Source organism: Neophocaena asiaeorientalis, unplaced genomic scaffold, assembly GCF_003031525.2.
Source record: "Neophocaena asiaeorientalis asiaeorientalis breed wild unplaced genomic scaffold, Neophocaena_asiaeorientalis_V1.1 scaffold251, whole genome shotgun sequence".
Lineage (NCBI taxonomy): Eukaryota > Metazoa > Chordata > Mammalia > Artiodactyla > Phocoenidae > Neophocaena > Neophocaena asiaeorientalis.
The window spans coordinates 189,792-215,940 of NW_020173377.1; the positions used below are offsets into that span (position 1 = coordinate 189,792).

At 41.8% G+C, this 26,149-nt stretch overlaps 1 protein-coding gene across 1 annotated transcript in view; it reads left to right on the top strand.

The window, feature by feature from the left end:
- The window catches only part of DOCK3 (dedicator of cytokinesis 3), a 203,857-nt gene that overhangs the window by 116,581 nt on the left and 61,127 nt on the right, over positions 1-26,149 (top strand). The window contains exons 10-19 of the mRNA XM_024746488.1: positions 5,200-5,324; positions 6,837-6,999; positions 7,520-7,626; positions 8,209-8,380; positions 8,750-8,847; positions 12,524-12,607; positions 13,646-13,746; positions 17,804-17,885; positions 22,347-22,517; positions 25,580-25,772. Of these exons, the coding sequence (XP_024602256.1) occupies positions 5,200-5,324; positions 6,837-6,999; positions 7,520-7,626; positions 8,209-8,380; positions 8,750-8,847; positions 12,524-12,607; positions 13,646-13,746; positions 17,804-17,885; positions 22,347-22,517; positions 25,580-25,772 (1,296 nt within the window). The remainder of the gene's footprint in view (positions 1-5,199; positions 5,325-6,836; positions 7,000-7,519; positions 7,627-8,208; positions 8,381-8,749; positions 8,848-12,523; positions 12,608-13,645; positions 13,747-17,803; positions 17,886-22,346; positions 22,518-25,579; positions 25,773-26,149) is intronic.

The following is a 26,149-nucleotide window of genomic DNA, read 5'->3' on the forward strand; positions in this document are numbered from 1 at the left end:
TCCTGTCATCCTGTTAGAGCAGAGAGCATCACTGACTTTGTAGCAAAAGAAACCAGAAGTGTTGACACTGAAGACATGGTTAGAAGAATAAGGAACCTGTCTTTCCTGGATACTAAAGAAATCCTCCCGAGAGTCTTTTTTTAGTCTCTTCCTCAGAATAAGAATTACTACAACATAAAGCATTGGTCATGTGTCTGAAGGTGTCCATATTAAATGGTAGTTAACATCTTCACATCTCCATGAATGCTGTCAGGAGACTCCTATTCTGCCAAGAGACAGGATTGGCACCATCCCAAGCAGGCTGCTGTGTCTGCTGGGAGAAAGTTCTAGTTTTACATGGTCTTAAGGGAAAGAAGCTATCCACAGAAGCTCTTCCTAATCCTATCTAGAATTAGACAAGGTCTAAATAATGTATTTAATACTGTTATCCTTGAACCTAGAGCCTCCACACATGTGGTGTGAGTAATTTATACAGAAGGAACATGAATGTAATAAAGAATCCAAGCAAGTCTTAGTGCCCAGGGTCTTCCCTGGTGGCACAGTGGTTTAGAATCCGCCTGCCAGTGCAGGGGACACGGGTTCGAGCCCTGGTCTGGGAAGATCCCACGTGCCACGGAACAGCTGAGCCCATGCGCCACAGCTACTGAGCCTGTGCTCTAGAGCCTGCGAACCACAACTACTGAAACCCGCGAGCTGCAACTACTGAAGCCCGTGCTTCATGCCACAACAAGAGAAGCCGCCCGCAGTGAGAAGCCTGCACACCACAACGAAGAGTAGTCCCCACTCACCACAACTAAGACACTGCTGCAAACCTGTGTAGGCTGTCCTGGACCATTTCTCCTGGCATAGAATTCTACAGAGGCTGGAACTATGTGGCCCCAAAACTTCAAGTAAGGCTGGAGTGTCTGGCAAGAGACTACCTTGCTAACAGATGCTCTGGTACCTGAGCTGGACCTTGAAGATTCTGACACCTCTACAGAGACTGCTTTCAGAAGAGACCTGCAAACACGTTGTGAGCTGTTTCTCCAAAGTCATGCTAGGATTCAGGTCTTTGGATGATCAGACCTGGCCACTGAAGCATGCACTTTTCTCTTTGCTGGATGCAGCTCTGTCACAGTGCTCCTCAGCCCTCTGAGATTACTGGCAGCTGAAAAGCACTGTTTCCTTCTAAGACCTGTCACTCTCTAAGGACCCCAGAATGTTTCACGCCAATCCCTGACGCAGTAAGATGGCCTCAAGTTCATTACCTTGCTCCTTCCCAGCAGCTGTTTATTGTAGACTTCTAGGAATCTGGATTTTTGATGTGTAGTTGCAGCGTAGTGATGCTGCTCTTGACCCTTGAACACTCCAATTCAGGTATCAGCAAACTATAGCCCACAGGCCAAATCCAGCAGCCTGTTTTTGTACTACCTACCAGCTAAGAATGGTTTTTTACATTTTAAAAGGGTTGTGAAAACAAAGAACATGTGACAGAGACCCAGGTGACCTACAAAGCCTAAGATACTATCTGACCTCTTAGAGAAAAAGTTTGCCAACCTCTGCCTACTCTTAAGTCCCTAGTTCTCTGACATGCAGTTATACCAACAGCTGTCACTGGCTGCTGTGTGAAACTGTGAAAGGGACAAAGATTATTTATTCTGAAGCCCTCTTACAAGAACAACCTCATTCATTCATCTTCCCATTCAAGAAACTCTGTTGCATGTCAACTGAGCACTAAGCATTCAGAGATGTAAGGCATTGCTGATGTTGTTAGAGGCTCTGCCAACCTTAGGAAGCAGAGGACACCTAACAAATGGAGTCAGGGCTGCCCTCAACAATATGCACTCCCACTCCCCGTGGAAAAGTCTCCCCCTTCCATACCCGTCCCAGCATTCCTCCATGCTGCCTAAGAGGTGCCCAGTCCCCCACCCTCAGCCAGACTTCACTAGTATCTTCCAAGCAGACCCCCACTTTATAGTCCCCTGATGTTAAACCCTGGAGAGCATCAGAATTACCTGATGATTTTTTTTTAAATACAAGTACACAAGCCCACCCAAGACCCACTAGAATCTCAAAGGGTGAATATTAGAAATCTAATTTTAACAAGCTCCCTAGGTGATTCAAATACAGTCAGCCAGGCAGTGGTCTTCAGACTAACCACAGAAACCACTGTTCAGGACTTCTGTTTCCCATTCTTATGATAAGGTGCCTGTCCTCATCCCTCTCTTGGTAATATTTCTTGGCCATTGGTGCTAAAGTTTACATGAGCCTCCTGGAGACAGTACCTTAACCCAGAGGCATGATTCCACTTGTAGGCTTTGTACTGTAACATACAATAAGGATAGCTGAAGAGCAGGGACCCTGGGAAGCTCTCTGTAAGGCAGGCCTGGGTCATTACATTCTGGTGCTTTTCACATTTGTTTCTTCTAGTTCCTTGAGAATTAGTGGAGAGCTCAATTTAAATGATCCTCCAGAGAGGTTTTGACAAGAAGGCCCCAGCACCATTAACTATTAAAAAGTGCTGCTTTCAAAACTGAGGCCATAATTTGCAAAATTGCAACCCGTAAGGCAGCCTGATACCTATTCTGACTGAGAACAACCTTGGTCTAGGCAGGTCTGTTCTCTAAATAAAGAGCAAAGATCTGATGAAATCAAGCTGCTTCAGTGTGTAACCCAGAAGGTACAGTTGCTTGTATTTATAAATTTTCTCAGCTAGACAATCACCAAAGCATTCTGTTTAAATAGAAAATTTTAAAAGAATGAAAACTGTAGGAATGTCTAGCTCAGTCCTTCCATTTGAAATTGGCATTTTGGTTTAAAATACCCTGGAGGAGCTGCCCAGAAGCTATGAGCTCACTCTATAAAACCAAAACAGACCAAATTCTGTCATTGTCAATCTCCAAGACAATACCCAATTTAGTATTAGTATTTTATATCATATATTCCTAGGAAAAGTTTGAAATGTTCCATTTAAGGACACACTTATTATAATATGGTTAACTTTTGTGTAGAGCCACAGAAATTTATATGTTTGTACAAGCTAGACTACTATTGCTGGTAGCCAACATCTGCTTTTAAAAGTCACGTGAATTATTTTGAGAATAACTGCCAGAGAGTGCTGACTTATACCACGGTAATTTTAAACAAAGCACCTATTCTTCAGATATTAAAATTCTCTAGACTCTTCACTTTATGCCAAATCGTCCTCGAAATTGAATAATTACTTAAATTCCATAGAAAAGCTAATGTGTAACTAAAAAGCTTTTATCAGGAGAAAGCTCTGAGATGTCTGTTCCAGTTGTTAAAAATTTAAGGTGTAACCAACTCTGATTTATCCCATTATAATGGCAATAACGCATAGTAAAGTTCCCAGTTAATTTTGAATTTTACTTTCAGGGCTGATTTTATTCAGCCTCTGTTCTGACGGTAGCAAACTAATGAATTTGAGTTTTCCTTCTCCTTCTGCTAGTCTTCCCCACCCTACCTACACACCTATTAAAATAGGTGAACTGCTAGGAGGGCCCAAGAAGGGATGTTCAAAAGAGGAAGATTAAAGTGTCAAACTCATCAAACTTCAAAGGAGAGGTTCTACTCAACCCAGGAGGAAAGTCTATATGGACTGCAAGGATGGACACCCTGAAGTCTGTCCCAACTACCCAGCAGTTGCATTTGTGTGTGATTTTCAAGAACACATTTTCCTCTTCCCTTCATGGTAGCCTCAGGGCTATTTGTTTGGGGAAATAGCTTTCACACATTAGAGAAAGTTCTCTGCGCTTTCAGAGAATAATTGTTTCTCAGGGACTGCTCTTCCCCACTTGGGTCAAAGTGTTTTGAGAGTATTATGTGACCAAATAACCATGATTGCACTCCTACAGTAGGAAGGCGACCTGAATAATAGAAGGTCTGGTCATGAAGACCCCCAAAGCCCAAGATATATGCCAGTCCTGGTCTATCACTGTTTCATATGTAAGAGACACTCGGACACTTCCACAGTTAGAGAGGTGGACAGTGCAGAAAAGGAGCTGTCAGTCATCATGTATCTGACCAAACCAGAAAGCTCAGTTGCTAACCAAAAACAAAGACTTATGTCATTGTGATTCCAAGTAATGAACAGATTTAGATGTGCCAGCTTTTCTAAAAACTGAAGGAAAAAGTATTTCTGGCTTCTGAATTGGCTTGCTTTGCAAGTTAATTAATTGTTCCGTTAACTTTTAGTTGATTTCTTCAGGCTCCTAACACATATTCACCTTGGCCTTACCTGGTTTCCTTTGTCGTTTCATTCCTTTGAAGATTTTTTTTCCCACAGCCTTTACTATTATTTTTGAAAGTCAAAAGCCCTTCTTTAGTTTGTGTTAAGTAAAATTCGTCATTTTATGGGTTTAGAAGCTTAGAGCAGCCTAAATAAGCTCCTTTTATGCATGAACAGACAATTCCTTCCACCCTAAAAAAAGGCATTTGAGACTTAGGTCATTTCAGACTTGCAGTTTGAGCTACTGCTGCCCAGCCTCAAGCAGCAGGTATGGGCTAGAGTCAGAGCACGCAGAAGCAACAAGAGCACAACAGACTGTCGCCCCAGTCCTTTGGCACCTGTGCTTTTGGAGAGTCACCTGCTCCCAGAGCACTTGCTACAAAAAGAAGACAAACTGACAGTCCAGTGACCTCTGCCTGACACTCCAGCAGGGAATGGGATTTGGAGGTAAGCCTCCAGAAGGAAGTAGTAGTTTATCCTCTAGTCAGACTCAGAAGGATTGAGGGTTGCAAAAAGAAAACAAAGAAAAAAAAAGAGAAATGATTTTTTTGTTTTTTGTTTTTTTGGGTTTTTTTGAGGGAAAGGAGGAGGGATTAGTAGTTAAGACATAGACATGATTAAAATAAGTGTTATTCCTGTTGATTCTAAAATCTTTCCTCACTGGGGGACTTAGATTACAGCTATTCTCCTGGAGGGAAGAGAGACTGAACAGACACCTGCAATCTGCCTTTTCCCACCCTAGACAAGCTGTGGTGAACACCTTTAAGATTCAGACTTAGAGAGCACATGACTAACCAACCTGAGTACTGCTGCACTGATATTGGTAGAATGTCCATTGTTATTAACCAAGCTTGGAATGCCCTGAGCACCCACCTGAACCCTGGAGGATCCAGATGCTAGCTTTGTCCTCCATGCACATGGGGCAGAGTGGCTTCTGTGGTCATGAAGACATGACATTTCTCTCCCCACAGGTGATATCCGCAATGACCTGTACCTAACCCTGGAGAAGGGGGACTTCGAGAGAGGGGGAAAGAGTGTACAGAAGAATATTGAAGTGACCATGTATGTGCTTTATGCAGATGGAGAAATCTTGAAGGTAAAGTTTGCCAGTCAGTTTGGAATGGAGGCTAATCCAGTAATAATTTTAGTGCTTTTGTGGACTTTGTCCAGAGACCCATCCTCTTCAGGAAGAGCTGAACTCAAATCACCCCATATGCATTCTTCTCTGCCTTAGCCTTTCTTCAAGGAAATTCTACAGTATGCTCTGATAACGACTTGCAGTGTCATACAGCCTTTTTAGAAATTCTTCCTAGTGTCTGACCTGAATCCTTCCTGTTCTAATTTAGACCTATTCCCTCTAGTTCTGTCCTACATGTTACTTTTTCAGCCACCTGTCTAGCATTGAGCTGCCTAGTTTTGGTAACTGTTATTAGGTCCCACGCTGTTTGTTCCTTGAGCTAATATGGAAAGTTATATTTTCCCTTTAGTAAAGGGTGGAACTTAGGTACCCACTTGCTGTTACCAAGTTATGTGGCAAGGAACAGCAGACTCAGGCCCTAAAAGATGATTTCTAGCCAGTGCAGTACAAGGATCCTCTGTCACTCTTCATTAAAAGAGAAGGCCTGGAGTGCTGTTTTTCTACTGTCATTATGTCAGTTTTTCCCTCAGTCAGTCATAGTCAAGTCCCTGGCAAATAAAAAGGCATTATTTGAATGTCACTTGGTAGAAGGCAAATCACTCTTTTACAAACCTTGCTTCTGTGTGTTGACATCAGCCTTATGAGGTAGGCAGACCAGGAGTGATCGTCCATATTTTACAGAAGGAAAAAGGTAAAGTTAGAGTCATCTCCCAAACCTAGAAAGAAATGGAGGGTAATGTTGAAATGGTGGTAGAAACAATGATTTGTGTTTCCCACCTCAAGGACTAAAGCATGTTCATTGTTTGTATGAATAATGCTGAGGTCAGCAGAGCTGTCAGCTGTTCACACCACCCTGTGTGGACAAGGAGCTGCTCCTGATTGTATTGTCCACAGCTTCCTGGCGGGCCTGGGACTGGGTTTTCACATCAATATTTGGGAACTGGGGTCAAGTTAAATCTGGTCTACCTTGTTTATATCCAAGGACAGTCAGCCATGGGCAACCTAAAATGCCAGTGCAACATTAGGCCAAAGATTAGAAAACAAGCTCCACTTTATTATTATTTAATTAATTATTTAATTTTTAAAATTTAATTTTATTATTTAATTATTTTTCTGATCTGGAAAGTGCCATATACGGTTGACTTCTCCTATGAATTCATTGTTTCCTTTCTTAATGAGGATGAAGAGCCTACCTTAGTGATTCAGATGCACCACTCAGCTTCTCTCATGTTTATTAAGCAATGAGTGTGGTTACCTCTGACCCAAGGAAAACAAGGAGCATTGTGACTGCTTATTTCTTATACCATCTAGACAGTTGTTTCCAAAAGTACTGAATTTAAGTCATCTTATAGATTTGGCCTGATGGGAAAATGAGACCTGCACAAAGGAGAAAATGAAATGTCCTAGTGACATGGAAATCCAAGGGATCCCTCCAGGAAGATGGCACCTTACTTTGTTTCTCTCTTCCAGGATTGCATCAGCTTGGGTTCAGGAGAGCCGAATAGGAGTTCGTACCACTCCTTCGTCCTCTACCACAGTAATAGTCCTCGCTGGGGAGAAATTATCAAATTGCCCATCCCCATTGATCGGTTCCGGGGCTCCCACCTGCGCTTCGAGTTCAGACACTGTTCCAGTGAGTGAGACTTCTCTCCACATTCCTTTGAGGATACGAATATAACTCTTTCCTCTCTGGAACAGAAGTAAGAGAGTTCTTACTATTGGGGGAAGAAAATTAGGAGTTGTGTACTTAGAGATGGGATATCATCAGAGGCTGTCCTTTGGACAGTGATTCAGAAACATGGGATCTGGTATTGCCCTGTTGTAGTGTCTGACCTGGATGCTGGATAATTGCCAGTGTCATTCCTCTTTGGGGGTTTCCTTTGTATGTATTAAACTCCTTCTTAAAGAGCCCCTGGTTTATCAAGACTAGCAATTTAGTTTCTATTTGAGTCTAGGTTGCCTGTGTACCTTGGGATATGAATGGAAACTCAGTCTAGTACATTTCTCATCATTCTTGCCATCAGGTTGCTACCTAATTAATGAACAAAGTAAGGGACAAAGAAGTAAAGAGCATCGGTGATAAACCAAAAGGGAATTGCTGTTGAAAAGCAAAGTGTGTGGCAAAACAACTAATGCTTGGCTCTGATTTGCAGCAAAGGACAAAGGGGAAAAGAAACTCTTTGGCTTTGCATTCTCACCCCTGATGCGGGATGACGGCACCACCCTCTCAGATGATATCCACGAGCTCTATGTGTACAAGGTACAGAGCCTGGCTGTCTCTCACCCTGCTGAGACCACTCTCACACATGGTTCTCAGTTAGGTGGTTTTCACTGAGCGGGCCAGACGATCCAGGGTAATGCGCTGGTTGAGACAGCAGGACAGCTGTGGGCAGTCTTTTGTCTTCTAAATGAAGTGAGCTTCCTCCCATAAGTAATGCCAGCAGGGCCTTTGTTTTCCACCTCCCACTCCACTAGTCATGGAAATCTATTACCAACCCCTCTGTGCTCTTATGGCCTTGGCTTGTTCATTCGGCGACCTGCTATTTGAGATTGGGGTTCTGTCAGCTGTCACAGCATAGCTGGCACTCAAGGTTGCCTGCATACCAGGTAGAGGCCACGAGCCCCACCATGTTCTCTTTAAAAGGCATGTGAGCCGTTCTGGAGAAAGAAATGAAAAGCACTTTTAAAGTGCTTAGAAAGCACTCTTCTAAGAGGACCTGAGGTCCAAGGTCCAGCCTCAGGAAGATGAGAGTAAACATCAACTCAGAAATTCCCTGGGACCTGATTTTTTACAGGTGGCATGGTTCAAGAAACATTCTGTATTCTCTACTTTTGCCTATAGTGTGATGAGAATAGCACGTTTAACAACCATGCTCTGTACCTGGGCCTGCCCTGCTGCAAAGAGGACTATAACGGCTGCCCTAACATCCCCTCCAGCCTCATCTTCCAACGCAGCACCAAAGAGTCTTTCTTCATTTCCACACAGCTCTCCTCCACCAAACTCACCCAGAATGGTAGGTGATGGTGCCTGCAGCGTGGTGCCCTCCACTGTTCTCACTTGCTGGTCCATGTTGCTGATACATGTTAAAAGAGACAAATTATTGCTTTTTCATGCCACAGTGAGGGAATTCTTTTCATATGAAATTGAAGAAATCATTCGGCAATAGCAGCCTATGAGATTTTCCACGGTTTTAACAGCTCCTGAGTGACATTCAGACTTTACAGATATGTCTTTAGCCTTTATCTCAGCACTCCAGAGGCTGTTATACTGTTCGTAGCTATTTCTGTCCTCCTAGGTCTCACCTGTCCTTGGCAGGGAGAGTCTGGGCTTTGATTGTCCATGACGTAGCCAGGGTTCACTGTCTTTTGGGCTTGCTTCCTAGTGGACCTCCTTGCTCTGCTGAAATGGAAGGCCTTTCCAGACCGGATCATGGACATCCTAGGGCGGCTGCGGCATGTCAGTGGGGAGGAAATTGTTAAGGTATGGCTTCACACAATTCACACATGCTACCTGAGCAAGAATCTGGGCAGAAGGCCTCACTTCCCCTTGATTTCTGCCAGTAAGCCTCTAAGACCATTTCTCGAGGTATATAATTAGGTGAGTAGAAATAAAGGTATTTTTCTTCCTTAACTTCGTTTTTTTAAGTAGGTATCACATCAGGTTTATTACCTTTTAGAAACTACCTTTAAGTTTTAAGCCCTATTTTCTGCCTTGTTTTTCTTCCTAGAAAGCAAACTGGTAATTAAAGGGCAGTGATAAAAACACCCTCTCAGAAACAATCCCAGTGTGTACTGCTGCCCACATGCCTTTAGGTCTCCTCTCCCTTCCTCTCTCTTCCCTTACTTTGTAAACCTTTACCACAAATCCAGCCTGATGTCTTCTTGGCTCTACTCTCTTGATTATCTACAGGAACTCTGAATACTCTCCATTAACTGTAACTGTTGATTTTGCCCAGTCTCTCACTAGAGTCCGTAATAGGGGACCCTTCCTTACTCCCTTCCTCAATTGCTTTTTCAAGTACTTTTGTGACATTTCCTATCTAATGGCCTGAGCAGGCTGACAGCAACACTACCAGACCCCAGTTGTTTTCCATAGGGCTTCTCCGCAGTGTGTAGAAGCCAGGTGTTTGCCCACCTGACTTTAGCTCAAGAAAACTCCCAGGCACTTCCTGATGGTGGATTCTGCACAATGGACTGAACTCAGCTGAGGAAAATGGAAGTACTTTTGGTGATCAGCAAGGGCAATGGAATGTAGGATAGAGATTAAATGTCAAGAAGGCAACTTGTCTATCAGTGAGCATTCTTGGCTTTATCATTGCAAGTGTCAAATTTATTAGTATTGCACTGTCTGTACTTTCATTTTACAGCTTCCATTGACTCAATAATACACAACATGGTGTCTCCAAACAAGGAATAATTTTAAAGTCTGTGTATGGCTTTGTACTTTTTTGAAGTCTTGTATGAATTTTGTGTTAATCAGTTGATCAGAGTATTATACATTTTTAAAAGAACTCTTTATACAAACAAGCTAATACTAGTTTTTGAAACTTAAGATAAATGCCCTTATACTCAGGGCATTTTTTGCCTTCTAAACATATGAAAAATTTAACCAGTAAAACAGACCAGGTATTAAGAAAAGTCTGTGATCCTTTTAAGGCTGAGTTGTTACATTCCCGACAAAAGAACATCCTACCAGCATTTCTGGTTTTAGCAACAGTATTTGTCTCAAACCAGCCAGAGAGAATTAAAGAGATTATGCTAGTATTTTAATTAATTTTTACTTTTTATTGTAAGATTTCAAACATACCATAAAAAGTTGACAGAATAGAATAAATAACCATACATGTACCTATCCTATCAGTTACCCCTGACTGTCATCAGCCCATGGTCAGTCCTGCCCATAAACTCCTCATCCATGCCTTCTACCTTCTGTTGTTTTGAAATAAGTTGTAAACATTATATCATTAAATTGCATTTTGACCAACAGAATATTAGATTTGATTTTTTAAGACTGGGAGCATCTGTGAGTATTTATTATTCTCTCTCTTGGTTTTTGCATCTTAGAAAGAAAAAGGCACGTGTTCAAAAAACAATGGTGATTCCAGATATTTTACCCTCTTTGACAGCCCTCATCAGCAGCATTCTCCCTTCTCCTGGAATAGTAATTTCTAGACCAAAGAATAGTTTCTATAGTTAAGGCCTAGCTTGCCACAGCCTCATCCAAATGTCCTCTACAGAGTTAGGCCATAGAGGAGAACAAGGGACTATCAAATTTTGGGGGACCCAGGAAAGTAAGCCCTTTTTCTCAAAATGGATTTGGCATCAGAATCAGTTAGATTGGGACTTCCCTGGTGGCGCAGTGATTAAGAATCCACCTGCCAAAGCAGGGGACACAGGTTCAAGCCCTGGTCCAGGAAGATCCCACACGCCACAGAGCAGCTAAGCCCGTGTGGCACAACTACTGAGCCTAAGCTCTAGAGCCCGTGAGCCACAACTACTGAAGCCCACACACCTAGAGCCTCTGCTCCACAACAGGAGAAGCCACTGCAATGAGAAGCCCATGCACCGCAACAAAGAGTACCCCCCCCGCTCTGAGGCGGGAGTGCGAGCCGGGGCGTCAGCGTCGGGCCCAGCGGCTGGAGACCAGACTCACCACACACACCGGTCTCTTTTGAAAGGGTAAGAAAAAGAAGAAGAAGAGAGAAACTACAGGAATCTACATCAGCCGTGTGGATGAAAGGCTGTTGGTGCTGCAGCCAGGAGTCAGTGCTGTGCCTCTGAGGAGGGAGAGCCAACTTCATTACCTTAAATGTAAGTGGACAAAATGCTCCCACCAAAAGACACAGACTGGCTGAATGGATACAAAAACAAGACCCATATATATGCTGTCTACAAGAGACCCACTTCTGACCTAGAGACACATACAGACTGAAACTAAGGGGATGGAAAAAGATACTCCATACAAATGAAAACCAAAAGAAAGCTGGAGTAGCAATTCTCATATCAGACAAAATAGACTTTAAAATAAAGACTATTAAAAGACACAAAGAAGGACACTACATAATGATCAAGGGAAATATGTATAACTGATTCACTTTGTTATAAAGCAGAAACTAACACACCATTGTAAAGCAATTTTACTTCAATAAAGATGTAATAATAAATAAATAAATACTTTAAAAAATAGCTGTGGCACATATATACAATGGAATATTACTCAGCCATAAAAAGAAATGAAATTGAGCTATTTGTAATCAGGTGGATGGACCTAGAGTCTGTCATACAGAGTGAAGTAAGTCAGAAGGGGAAAGACAAATACCGTATGGTAACACATATATATGGAATTTAAGAAAAGAAAAATGTCATGAAGAACCTAGAGGTAAGACAGGAAAGAGACACAGACCTACTAGAGAATGGACTTGAGGATATGGGGAGGGGGAAGGGTAAGCTGTGACAAAGTGAGAGAGTGGCATGGATATATATACACTACCAAATGTAAAATAGATAGCTGGTGGGAAGCAGCCGCATAGCACAGGGAGATCAGCTGGGGGCTTTGTGACCGCCTGGAGGGGTGGGATAGGGAGGGTGGGAGGGAGAGAGACACAAGCGGGAAGAGATATGGGAACATATGTATATGTATCACTTTGTTATAAAGCAGAAACTAACACACCATTGTAGAGCAATTATACTCCAATAAAGAGGAAAAAAAAAAAAAGTAGAGTAGCCCCCACTCACTGCAACTAGAGAAAGCCTGCACTCAGCAATGAAGACCTAATGCAGCCGATAAATAAATAATTTATTTTTTAAAAAAAAAGAATCACTTAGATTGTCTTTATTTCAAAATTACTGTTCTACATGGATGTCCTACGTTTTTTAGGTAATTGCTCTTTCCTTATAAGTTTATCACTTACCCAATAGGAAGAGCCCCTTTAAGTCTCTCTTAGGGCCCTTTGGGCTGTAAGCAAACACCCCCAAGTCCACCTAGTTATTTCTTGGCTAGGCGGAGGTGGGATACTAGGTTATTTTTAAGTGGTGGTTTGAGATATTAGGAGATCTTTGACTTTGTTTACTGGGAAATAAATTCATTGGTATATGGAAGTTTGAACATGTGTCCAAGGTCCAAAGACCTGAGCCCTCTGATTTTTATGCTGTTGCAGTTTCTACAAGACATCTTAGATACGCTGTTTGTGATTTTGGATGATAATACAGAGAAATATGGCCTGTTGGTGTTTCAGTCTTTGGTAAGTCTCACCCTTCCTGATTTTTATTAATTATTCCCATCACATATTTTTTAAAAATCTAAGGAAAGCAATTTATTATAGTGAGTCAGCACAAGATGTAGATGTTTCCAATAGAAAAGGAACTGAGGAGTGTCACCCAAGGAAGACCAACAATCACCCTACCAGGCAGAGCCCTACAAGATCAAATCTGGACTTCAACTTTGTAGTTTTGATACTCAGTCTCACCACTGTTGCAGGGTTTCCTAGCCCCTGAAATAGTGACATACACCAACAAAAGGCCCAGAGACTAATATAGGAAACAAGACAGCCTGTTTTTCCACTTACAAAAGTAGGATACAACCACCAGGAAAAGCAGAGACTCACTTGTGCTGGTGGAGCATCACACTCTCTCCTTCTATGCAGTGGTTTGGGAGCCAGAGTCTCAGAAGGTTGCTTAGTGTGCAAGGACAGTGATTTGGATGTTCAGTGTGTTTTGTTGAATATATCCAGTCCTACAGGAGGGCTGTATGTTCAAGGAGAACCAGATACTCTGAGTCTACCTGACAGATGAGCAGCAGAGGCAAGAGTTAGAATGGTACTTGCAAAGTTTGCTTCTCTGGCTTTTCTTCTTGTTTCCCTGGCCAGCCAACCCCATTTCCGAAGGGTACAGCCTTTCATAGGCTGGTTTGGCTTAGAGGACAATATTTTTCTCTCTCTCTTTTCCAAGTTTTTTGAGACAACTTAGTGTTTATGCCACCTACACAGGTATTGTTTTGTATTCCCTAGGTCCATATTGAACCACCTAGCATTCGTGAAGAGAGAAGCTCAAAGTAACACTGGCATTGACAAATGAGTCCCAAGTTTGGAATGGGAGGCCAGGGATGTTAGGAATAGAACAAATATGACAGAAATACAGACACAGAATGGAAATCCTACATTCACTGGGAACACTGGAGAAAACACTAGCAGTTTGCCATTCCTTGAAGAATCAAGAGTTGTTTCCTGCTGGGGATAAGTTTGAGGCCTCCAATTAATTCTTCTACCCTCCATCTCTCCCAGGTATTCATCATCAACCTGCTCCGAGACATCAAATATTTCCATTTCCGACCTGTAATGGACACATACATCCAGAAGCACTTTGCTGGAGCCCTGGCATACAAGTAAGTTGCATTTGGCACCATCATTAGGACTTGTGTTTGACTAGAAAGACGGGCTTTTAAAAAATTCAGTGGCACCAACGTTCGTTCAGCTGACCTTTTTTTTTTTAACTTAATTATTTTTTAACCCTGGTAAAATACACATAGCATAAAACGTATCATCTTAACCAATTTTTTTTTATAAGGGTAACCTCTCTTTTTTTCTTTTTTTTTAAAGAATCAATTTTATTTATTTGTTTATTTTTGGTTGCATTGGGTCTTCGTTGCTGCACGTAGGCTTTTTGTAGCTGTGGCGAGCGGGGGCTACTCTCTGTGGCGGTGTGCGGCTTCTCATTGCGGTGGCTCCTCTTATTGCGAAGCACAGGCTCTAGGCACACAGGCTCAGTAGTTGTAGCACTCAGACTTAGTTGCTCTGCAGCATGTGGGATCTTCCCAGACCAGGGATTGAACCCATGTCCCCTGCATTGGCAGGCGGATTCTTAACCACTGGGCCACCAGAGAATTCACTTAACCATGTTTAAGTGTACAGCTCAGTGGCATTAAGTATATCTACATTTTTGTACAACCATCACCACCATTCATCTCCAGAACTGTTTTCATCTTGCAAAACTGAAGCTCTGTACCCATTAACCAATAACTTCCCATTCCCCCCGCCACCACCAGCCCTCATGTAATCACCATTATACTTTTTGTCTATGGATTTGCTAATCTGGGACCTCATATAAATTGAATCATACAATATTTGTCTCTTTGTGACTGGCTTATTTCACTTACCATAATGTCCTCAGTGCTCATCCATGTCATAGCATGTGTCAGAATTTCCTTCCTTTTATTCTAAATAATGTTCCACTGTATATACCACATTTTGTTTATCCATTCATCTGTTGATGAATACTTGGCTATATTTATCCACCTTTCAGCAATTGTGAATAATGCTACTATGAACATGGGCATACAAATATCTCTTAGAGACCCTGCTTTCAAGTCTTTTGGGTATATACCCAGAAATGGAATGGGTAGATCATATGATAAACCTATTTTTAATTTTTTTAAGGAACCACCATACTATTTTCCACAGCAGCTGCACCATTTTACATTCCCACCAATAATTCACAAGTGTTCCAATATCTCCACATTCTCGCCAATACTTGTTACTTTCTGGTATTTTGTATTTTTTTAATAGTAGCCTTTCTAATGGGTATGAGATGGTAGCTTGTGGTTTTGATTTGCATTTCCCTAATGATTAGTGATGTTGAGCATCTCTTCGTATGCTTATTGACCATTTATATATCTTCTTTGGAGAAAAATCTATAAGTCCTTTGCCTATTTTTGAATCAGGTTGTTTGGTTGTTTGTTGCTGAGCTGCAATTCTGGATATTAACCCATTTTCAGGGATATGATTTGCAAATATTTTCTCCCATTGCCTTTTTAATCTGTTGATTGTGTCTTTTGATGCACAGAAGTCTTCAATTTTGATATAATTTATCTAATTTTTCTTTCATTGCCTATGTTTTGATGTCTTATCCAAGAAATGATTGCTTAATCCAATGACATGAAACTTTTCTCCTATGTTTTTGTATAAGAGTTTTATAGTTTTAGCTCTTAACATTTAGGTATTTGATTAATTTTGAATTAATTTTTGTTTATTATGCAACATAAGAGTCCAATTTTATTCTTTTGTGTGTGGATATTTAGTTTTTCCAATACAACTTGTAGAAAAAGAATATCCTTTTCCCATTTAATGATGAAAATCATTTGGCCATATACATGAGGGTTTATTTCTGGGCTGTTTTATTCTATTGATGTATGTATCTGTCTTTATGCCAGTCCCACCCTGTTTTGACTAGTCTTTATAATCAAAGTTAAAGTTACTCTTTGTAGCTTTGTAGGACATTTGAAATCAGGAAGTGTGCATCCTCTAACTTTGTTCTTCTTTTTCAAGATTGTTTTGGCTGTTTGGGGTCCCTAGAGATTCCATATGAACTTTAGGATGGATTTTTCTATTTCTGCAAAAAATGTCATTGGGATTTTGATAGAGATTGCATTGAATTTGTAGATCACTTTGGATAGTGTTGACATCTTAACCAAATTAAGTCTCCCAATCCATGAATGTGCATGTCTTTCTGTTTATTATTAACTTCTTTAATTTCTTTCTCCTTTTTTTTCAGCAACATTTTGTTTTCAAAGTATAAGTCTTTCACCCCCTTGGTTAACGTTATTCCTAAGTATTTTATTCTTTTTTGATGCTACTGTAAATGGATTGTTTTCTTAATTTTCTTTTTTGATTGTTCGTTGTTAGTATATAGAAAAGCAAATGATTTATATATGTTGATTTTGTTGCAGTGTTGCTGAATTCATTTATTAGTTCTAACAGGGTTTTTTGTGGATTCTTTAGATTTTTCTATATACAAGATCATGTTAGCTACAAACAAAGATAATCTTATTTCTCCCTTTCCAATTTGGATGCCTTTTTTTTTTTTTTTTTGGCAGTACGCGGGCCTCTCACCGTTGTGGCCTCTCCCATTGCAGAGCACAGGCTCCGGACGCACAGGCTCAGCGGCCATGGCTCACGGGCCCAGCCGCTCTGTGGCATGAGGGATCCTCCCGGACCGGGGCATGAACCCGTGTCCCCTGCGTTGGCAGGCGGACTCTCAACCACTGCGCCACCAGGGAGGCCCCAATTTGGATGCCTTTTATTGCTTTTTCTTGCCCAATTGCTCTTTCACTACTAATATCTTGAATAGAAGTGGCAAAAGCAGGCATCCTTGCCTTGTTTCTGATCTTAGAGGAACACATTTCAGTCTTTCACCATTGAGTATGATGTTAGATGTTAGCTTTCTGCTGATGTTTTAAACTAGAGTTTATTACATAGTTGTCATACTTTTCCTTCTAAGAAATGATGGCAGAGCTGCTAAAAATATGTCTTGCTTTTTCAGTGAGAAACATGTGAATAGCTAACTATAGTACTGACAAATAAATATCAAAGAAAAGAAAAAGATAGTCAATAAAAGAGATAATATGAATAATAAACATGGGAAACACTCACAGCTTATCTAAAACCATTAAAGCGATTTTTAAAGTCACCATATTATTCTATGGAATGAGCACAAGTTGTTTATTTATTTATTTATTTGGTTGCACCAGGTCTTAGTTGCAGCAGGCGGGCTCCTTAGTTGCGGCACATAGACTCCTTAGTTGTGGCATGCACGTGGGATCTAGTTCCCTGACCAGGGATCGAACCCAGGCCCTGCATTGGGAGCACGGAGTCTTATCCACTGTGCCACCAGGGTAGTCCCAGCACAAGTTTAGAAAACAAAACCGAAGGGTTCTGAGGCTGTGGAATCACTGGAACTCTGACACTTTGATGTCACTTTGGAGAGCAGGCACTGCGCTGTGTACTTTACATGTGTCATCTCATTAGAATTCACAGTTTGAGATGTACTGTTGTTTCCTCTATATTTTAAATGAAAAGAATGAGGACAGAGGACCCAAATAACTTGCCCAAGGATACAAAGCTAGAAACTGATAGGCCTAAGATGCGAACTGTTATCTGACGAGGGCCTGCACTCTTGCCCTGTGTACTCTTTTGCCATGTAAATGTGAAGGCCTTCTGACCCTGTAATCCCATTCCACTCAGATGACTTGGTCCTAAGGAAATAAGATCATTGGGATGGCAAGGAGAGGCACACCGGACTATATACCTTTATTTAGAGTCTGTTGTATGTTCGGGAGACTTAGCAGTTTTAAACAAAACAAAACAAAACACACATCCAGTCCCAGACTTCAGGAAAACTTTCTTGTAATCAGAAAAAATGTATGTCAGGGAAAGTGGGAAAGAATGATTATAATTGCTGATTGAAATGTGGCAACTCTTTTTGGACAGGGAGTGTTGTCTGGTCTTGGATGATCTAAAGATTCCACAGCTGTATTGGATCCATCACTCTATTCTAGCTCATTAGCAGTATATTATTTCCTATATGGCTAATTCAGGACTGCAAATATTTTAGGCTGCATTGCTTTTGGATTAACGTGGGGTTTCTGAAACTGTTCTTTTTCCTAGGGAGCTAATCCGCTGTTTGAAGTGGTACATGGACTGCTCAGCAGAACTGATTCGGCAGGATCACATTCAGGAAGCCATGAGGGTAATGTACTGAGCTTGCTGTACAAAAAGGGCCCACCCCTGCAGAACTTTGCAAGTAGCCTCAGTGGAGTAGTGTGCAGGACAAGTGTAGACAGCCAGTACACTGCTCTGCTTTCAGGAATGACTGCCTTGATCCACATAACTGCCTTTTCCTCACTTTGATTTTGCCCTAAAAGGTCTTTATTCCTCATCATTTTATCTTAAAGCAGGAGGGAGGGATGATGTGCATGTGGCTCTGAGCCATCCTCCCTGCCTGGTTTTTACCAACAATGTCAGTCTTTGCTTCCACTGGCTAAAATATCATATCTCCTTCTAAGCCAGTGTTGGTGGCAACATTGATGAGAAATAAGATCTTCCAATACTTTTCCCTTCTTCAGTAGTTACTAAACATTGTTTTCTATAACTGTTTTAAGAATGCACTGTATGCAGATATGTTGAGAAGAAGATAATCTAAAAACCGTGACCAGGCAGCCCTTTGCCTTGCTGGACAGCTCCACTTTACAGGGGACTGTCCTCATTGTTAGTTAACTATACTTTCTGGTAACTTCTTTTCATGGCTACTGCTTCTACTGTAGAGAACAGCCTATGAGAATGTTGATCCCTCTTTTGCTCAACAGTTCTCCATATAGCTGTTTGAAGAAAACTGTCGTATCCTCTGAGAACTCATTTAAAGCAAGTTCATGCTTGCTTGCTTTCTTTTTTGTCCCTGTCTTTTCTTGTTCTTGAGTTACTCTCATTTTTTGGTTGCTTTTTAACCATGTCTTTCCCATCCTTTCTAGTTAGTAATAAAAGAAGAATGGCAGCAAAGTAGTCCTGCTTTCTCTTTGTCCTCTTTTAATATCCCATCATCTGCTCTAAGTACTTCTGGGCCTATGATTTTGTTATTCTTGTCCACGTGGTAACAGGTAAAACAGATGTTCCCCCAAGCATCATCAGATTAAAGAGGCAAAATCAAATCATAAATCCATATTTTCCCTGCCTCTTCTCTGCACATTCTTTAAAAATCTAAGGCCACAAGTCTCACTTCTGTCTTTCTTCACGCAATACATGTCAGCTGAGCAATCAGCATGTCATGGGTGCTAAGGTGCAAAGAGTAAGACTGACCTCTCCCCTTGAAGAACACATCCCCTGTGTCCTAAGGGGAATCAGGCTCAAACACAAGTGTAGAGCAGGGTTCTGAGTGTAATGTGAGGGCAAGCACTAGGTTCTGTTCTTCTCTGAACCCCAGCACCTGTGAAGTGCCCTGCATAGTATTTGAGGGGATACAAGTTGAGTTAAATACAAAAGATTCTATGTGAGTTCATAAATCAATTGCTTAAGGTTACTGGAGATGCTATCTCAGAAGTTTTCCCCTAAGAGTCATTCATTCAGCCATTCATTCAGTCAGTATTGCTTGATACCTGCCATATGTCAGACACTGTGTTAACCACTGGGGATTCAGCAGGAGCCCAAGTAGAAAGGCTAGGCCTTCATAGCACTTCCATTCAAGTGGGGAAAAGGCAGATAATAAACATGTCAAACAGATAAATACACAAAGTAAGTGAGAAAAGAAAATTGATGATGCTATGAGGGAAATAAACAGGATCTTGGGATGGAATGGCTGGAGAGGAGGGTTTACTTCAGATCAAGAGTTTAGGGAAAGCTTCTCTGACGAGGTGACCTGAGCTGAAATCAGTGTTAAGAACTGGGGAACACACATTTCAGACTGAGGAAACAGAATGTTTAAAAGCCTGGATGGGAAAGAGCTAGAGTTTTCAAGCAACCATAAAGTGGCTGATGTGACCAAAGCAGAAGCTTTCAAATGTTAGGTTGGATGTGAGGGGTGGCAGAAAGGAAGACCTGAGGGTGGTTCCAGGGGTCTGGCTAGATGAGCTGGGTTGATGGCAGGGTCACCTATGGAGGTACAAAATTCCTGGAGAGTATCAGGTTTGGGTGGGGAAAAGGAAGAGTTCCATTGTGGGGGAGCACTTTTCTGGGGGTACTTTCATACTTGTTCTTACCATATCAAATGTATTTGAGTGGCATCTGATACTAATGCATCTAGCCCAACGATTTTATCAGGCCATTTCCACTTCTTCATCAAATTTCAGTTTACAAGTCCTCTTGACCAAATGTGTAAGTCTCTATCTGATCCTAATTTCATCCTTATTCACAGAATGCATATGCTTCTGACCTGGCATTTCTTATTCCGGTATCATAATCTGTGGACCAGGAAACCTCCTCTTCTTTATTGCTCTTGATTCAATACATCTTGCTACTTATACATCATCTCTTCCTTTCCCTTTCAGAGTCATGACCTTCCAAAGTTATGCCACTAAAGATGAAAATAAAGAGTCTTTTATTTTCTTACTTGGTTACATTATTCCTGTGTGAATGACTTACGAAGGGGTATCCTTGGTGGGTCTGAGGATGGCTTTTGGCAGGGCGTTCCAAAAAGGCAGCATACTTTTCACTGCTGAGCTGCATCAGGTTCTTACCAGGGAGCCAGGAAAGAGAAAGCACAATGATCTCCTTAGTGGCAGAAAGGTTGTAATAACTTTTAGGATCTCTTTTCCCTTCAGGTTCATTAACTTAAGTAGAAAAAGACAGAGAAGCTGCTTCAGCCGTAGTTAAGTGTTCCATTGTCTCCACACAGGGTTGGGAACACCTGTAAACTTCAAACAACTTCCATAGGATCCACCCTCACCTTTTATCCCACTCTTCTGCTCTCCTCTCTTTACCCAGTTGCATCTGTCACAGGTGGCCAACTTTACCTGGTCCTGGCCATCAGCTGGTGCTGATGGTAAAAATCAAGAGGAGTAGGGAAAGGGGAAGTCAGGTAACGATGGATGACTAGAAGTGAGCTTGTTTTCCTTGCCCTCATCCAGGTTTTCACAGGCCGTCTTCGACAGCCTTGTACTCCTCTGCAAAGTGTTTTATATTTTAGGACTTAATGGAGGAATTGATCTCTCATACCCAGGAAGTGCAAGCGACTCTGCTGTCTGGTTCTGCCTCTCACTCTGAAACTAGTGGATGTTCTAAGCCACTCAGTACATCTCTTGTGGTAGTTGTTTCAAACTGAGAAAAAAAACACTTTCCTTTTTAAATTTAGCAGAGACTTTCCAGGTTCTTTACAGACCAGGCATTAAATTTCCAGGTTATTTGTAGACCAGGCATTAAAAGGCTACTGAAACAGAGACTGTAGCATTTATGGAAATGAGGCCAAACACTGTAACTTATTCTGCAGAATCCTCTGGTGCAGGCCTTGGAACACACATTTTTCTGAACTAGCCATTTTCCAGTGCCAACCGAGTTCAGTGTGGAGCACATAAACACACACACACACACACACACACACACACACACACACACACACACACACTCACACAAAGTTTTGCTTTGCTAAACCTGACAGATGAATAGATCATGAAAGTAGCTTGGGAATTGTTTCCTGTTATATAGTTCAAGTAACTGAGCTCCATATTTCATTCTTGGATAAGTTTCTCCTCAGTTTTCAATGTCTCTGCCTTTCCAGTGTCTGGGAAATCATTAGCCTTTCTTTGATTAGAAAGTATAGTCTTGGATCTTGAATTCTCTTAAAAGAGAATTATTCAGCTCATAAGCATGGGCCAAGCTGCAGGGACTCCTCAGAATCAGATTCTGCTCCCGAAACATGTTATGGGAGCTTTGTCTTCTGTATTGTTCATGAACTATTGATGGCAGGTGTCCTGGTCTGGAAGAGGATGGAAAATGGGTGGGTTAGGTCCACCAGCTCCTGTGCAACTAGGGACAAGTTCTTCAGACTTGACCCCTGGTGAGAAGGCTGGCACCGTGTCCATCTGTTTCTTGAAGATGCAGAAGACTCTTTAAAGGACTCTTCCTTCTTGGAATAAATTTAAGAGAGGTTCTTATATCATTGCCTTTGTAGCCTTTTATTTCCAGACCTGAGGAAAATGAGAGAAATTTAATTTTCTTTTGATTCTATATGGTCTTGAATTCAACTGCTTCCATAACAGTCTGTGGTTATACACTTCCATAGCCGCATGAAATAATTTGATGATTCTCTCAGTACATAGACAGTTGCTGCTCAGTGACCCTTGGAGTTTTGAGAAAAGGTTTAAAAACTTAAAGTGCTTCACTACTAAATATAAAGTAGATTAATACTAACCTGCTATATAGCACAGGGAATTCTACTGAATACTCTGTAATGACCTATACAGGAAAAGAATCTAAAACAGAGTGGATATATGTATGTGTATAACTGATTCACTTTGCTGTACAGCAGAAACTAACACAACATTGTAAATCAACTCTACTCCAATAAAAATTTTTTAAAAATTAAACTACTTGTCTCCATAGTTGGAATTGTCCCCCTCCCAATCTTGGTGTATAATTTTCTGGTACTCCACCCTTCATTCCCTCATATGTTAGTTTCTGGACATCTTTAACACCTCTCTATCCCTTTTTCCTCCTACACCTCCAGGCCTTGGAGTACCTTTTCAAGTTTATTGTGCAGTCAAGGATCCTCTACTCACGTGCCACCTGTGGGATGGAAGAAGAGCAATTCCGGTCCAGCATCCAAGAACTTTTCCAGTCCATCCGGTTTGTGCTCAGTTTGGACAGCAGAAACTCAGAAACACTCCTTTTCACTCAGGTCTGTGAGCTACAGCAAAGTTTTGCTGCTGGATTCTTGTCTGTCTTAGCAGGTGATTTCTTTGTCCTCTGGCTTCCAGAGTAAAAGAAGCCCTGCCAAGCTCCTACGTTTGGGGTAAGGGATGAGTTATAAGGAAATACCTAATAGAATAAAATGCTGCTTTTACTTCAAAGCTAGCTATGCCCCAGCTTCCAAATATAAGACAGCCCAGTGGCTTTATGGTGGAGAAGAAGCACAACTTTGCCCTCTTTAGACCAAATTTATTTAGCTACCATGCTATTAGTTGTTCGTGAACATCTTACTTATAGAGGATATTCAGAATGTATAGAGAATTTTATTTCCTAGCCACTGTATTAATTTTGAAAACCTCAGGTTAGTATTGGTCCATCCTAGCAGTTAAGAATGAAATAGGTTGAAAAACAGCAGAAATAACTAGAAAACTTTGGCTAAGAATTAGGATTAGATTCCATTAGAAATACCAGTGTGGGAAGCAAGTCGCTTCCTTATATTAAAAATGTCTGTCCAGCTAATCAGTCACCTTTTACATGCAACCTTACCCTAGAAGGGATCACGGATATTGTTCATTACCCCAGTCACAAAGGGGTTATTTTTGCTTATAAATAAATGTCAGAATTTTATCTAATGAATTTCACTTCTTTGATTTTTCTGAAGCCAATTATTACATCAAAACCTATGAGCAAAGACCAGACAGCCTTTCTCATGTCCGTTCATTCAGTCACTGCCAGGTCTGTCAGAGCAAATGTATGTTTAAGTACCTCGTTTAAGATTAGAATAGTCTGCTTTTTTTGTTTTCCACTTGCTTCTGTGTTGCCCCTTGATGCCAGTTGCCCATAAGCCCCTTGGCCCAGAGAACAGGTGAGCAACTGGGGGATAGCCTCTATAAAACGGTGGAATACATCAAGGTCACCAGGTATCTCTATAAGAAAGGCTCCTTCCATGGTCTCCCCTCCTGAACACCCCAAGCCAGTCATCTTTCTCCTTCCTTCCTCTCCCCCAGCCTATCTGTTCCTGCCAACCAGGGCCCAGGACACCTACTCCTCCCTCAGCATGTGGAGATGTGAGGAGCTAGCAGAGCAAGCCAGATACACTTTCTGAGAACTCAACAGTGCCCTGTACTCAATGGCATGTTCCTATCACATCAGGATAAATAGCTTAGATGTAGTCTTATCTTAGACCTGAGTCAGAATCAGACCTGCTTCTTTGGTGCCAGGCTCATGTTTCACAGTTTCAGAACTTTCAGCAAGTATGCTCTTCAGTCAGACTTTATATCTTTGATTCTGACCACTAGGAGATGTTATGGTGCAAGTGTCCTTCTGTTCCGATGCCATAAGTATAGGAAATTTCACCATTTAAGAGAGCAAATCAGCTACTGTTTGTTGTTGATTATGAAATACCTGCTTTTCTGGGAATTTCCTAGCAGTCCAGTGGTTAGGGCTCAGCACTTTCACTGCCGTGGCCCCAGGTTCAATCCCTGGTTGGGGAACTAAGATCCTGCAAGCCACACAGCACAGCCAAAAGGAAAGGGAAAAAAAAAGAAATACCTGCTTTTCCCCCTTTGTCTTTTGTATCTAGTTGCTTATGATGATAGTTTTTGTGCTGGTTCTAATTACTGCAAAATGATCTCCTTGATATCCCAGGGAGTTATAAATCTGCAGATAGAATTCATAAAAGTTCAGTCCTTGGTCCTGGCCTGAACATAGACTGCAGTATGACAGACCCATTTCCCCAGGTCATAAATTTTCACTCACTCTAGGCCAGTGTCTTACTGCCTGTTGAAGCAATCAGGAAAAACAGCTCCCCACCCTGCCCCCCAAACTGTCACTTAGGAAGAGCACACTCTCACCTCGTCTCAAGGTGACACTCCATTTCCCTTTGTAAATCTTGGCTTAATAGTGTAAGAGGACTGAGAAGTACGAAGAGCCTCCTTCATGCTGCTTCCATTTAGACAAGAGAAATGAACAAGAGCCAGCATTTATTGAAGGCCTATTGTGTGCCAGGCAGTCTACTGGAAATTAATTTTATGCACCACAACTTTTTCCTCATACCAATACGAGGAGATAAGTAATAGCATCATCCCCATTTTATAGATGAGAAAAGTGAGAATTAGGTAGTAACTCACCCAAGTTTATGTGGCAGATAAGTGGTAACGCTGGGGTTTAAACTCATGTCTGTCCAATTCCAAAACCCATTCTCTTTCTCCTAAACTATTCTGCCTCCCAAAGGCTCAGCTTCTCAAGAGAATATTGAGAATCAGTTCTCAAGAGGTTACCATATGGGTCTGCCAGAGCTAAGATCCTAGGAGAGAATTCTCCAAACACACACATACTCCACTTGTCCAGGCCATCTAGGTCTCTGAACTCTATGCCAACATTATCAGCAGTCCTCAAGAGTTCATGGCTGACTAAATCCACACATTCTCCATCCTTTTGGATTTACACTTGAAACTGCCAGGCATCACACGTGAAGGAACTAATTTACAAAGTCTTTAGATTTCATGGTTTCAAATAAATTACACTATTCTGGGGAAATGGTCCAGTTTTCAGAGCTGGATTGCTAGCTGAAGGACTGTGAATGGAGTTCACCTAGTGCTGCTTGATGGTGCTCAGTTATCTTTGCCTACATTCTTTGAGAGCTTCCTGGCTTGAATTTGGGACTGAAACTGGAAAATCAAGAGCTTGATCGTAGAGACAGACAAAAAATTTAAATCCATTTTATGAGCAAAAACAGCTATAGATGTTAAGCCCTAGAGTTAATTTCTGTATATATTCCCTTTTCTTGCCAGCAAATGCCTTGGCAAGTTCTGAAAGCTTCAAGCGGCCTGAGCCCCAGTAAATTCTCTTGTTTTGGTTACCTTTTTGGTTCTTCCTGCTGCATGCCCTAAGAGTGCTGTAGGGTGGAGTCCAAGGCCAGGGAGGAGCACATTCGAGGCAGGGGTGCTGCAATGACTTCTCAACCTCTCACCACCATGTATCATTGTCTAAGCATGCAAGATAGATGCATACCTAACTCTGAGCTAACCAGACCTTCACTTGCTTCTGCAGGCTGCGCTTCTCAATTCCTTCCCAACGATCTTTGATGAGCTGCTGCAAATGTTCACTGTGCAGGAGGTAGCAGAGTTTGTGAGAGGGACTCTGGGGAGCATGCCCAGCACTGTGCACATTGGGCAGTCAATGGATGTGGTCAAGCTGCAGTCCATTGCCAGAACTGTGGATAGCCGCCTATTTTCTTTCTCAGGTAAATCAAGTTGGGATGAGAGTCACACTCACCTTTCTTCCTTATCAGGGTGTTGGCCAAGTGGGAAGCAAAGGATCGGTTTCATCAGCCATCATGCAAGACACCAGTGGCCCTTCAAATGCAGAGTTTTTGGTAAACTCTGTTAGAGAATGCAGCCAGAACCTAGGCCTACTGCCTTACTCACAGTTTATTCCTAGGGACCCACATGGGGTCGCCTGCCTCCAGGCCCACAAGTCTAGCCGGCTGCCAAGAATGGGGCCTGCCATAGCCCCAGCAGGATGTAAAAGCAGAAGGAAACGAAGGGGAACAAGAGAGAAAGGTCTAGCCCAAGGGGATAGGATAAGTCAAGGAAATAAAAGAGACCCTGAAAGGGGGGC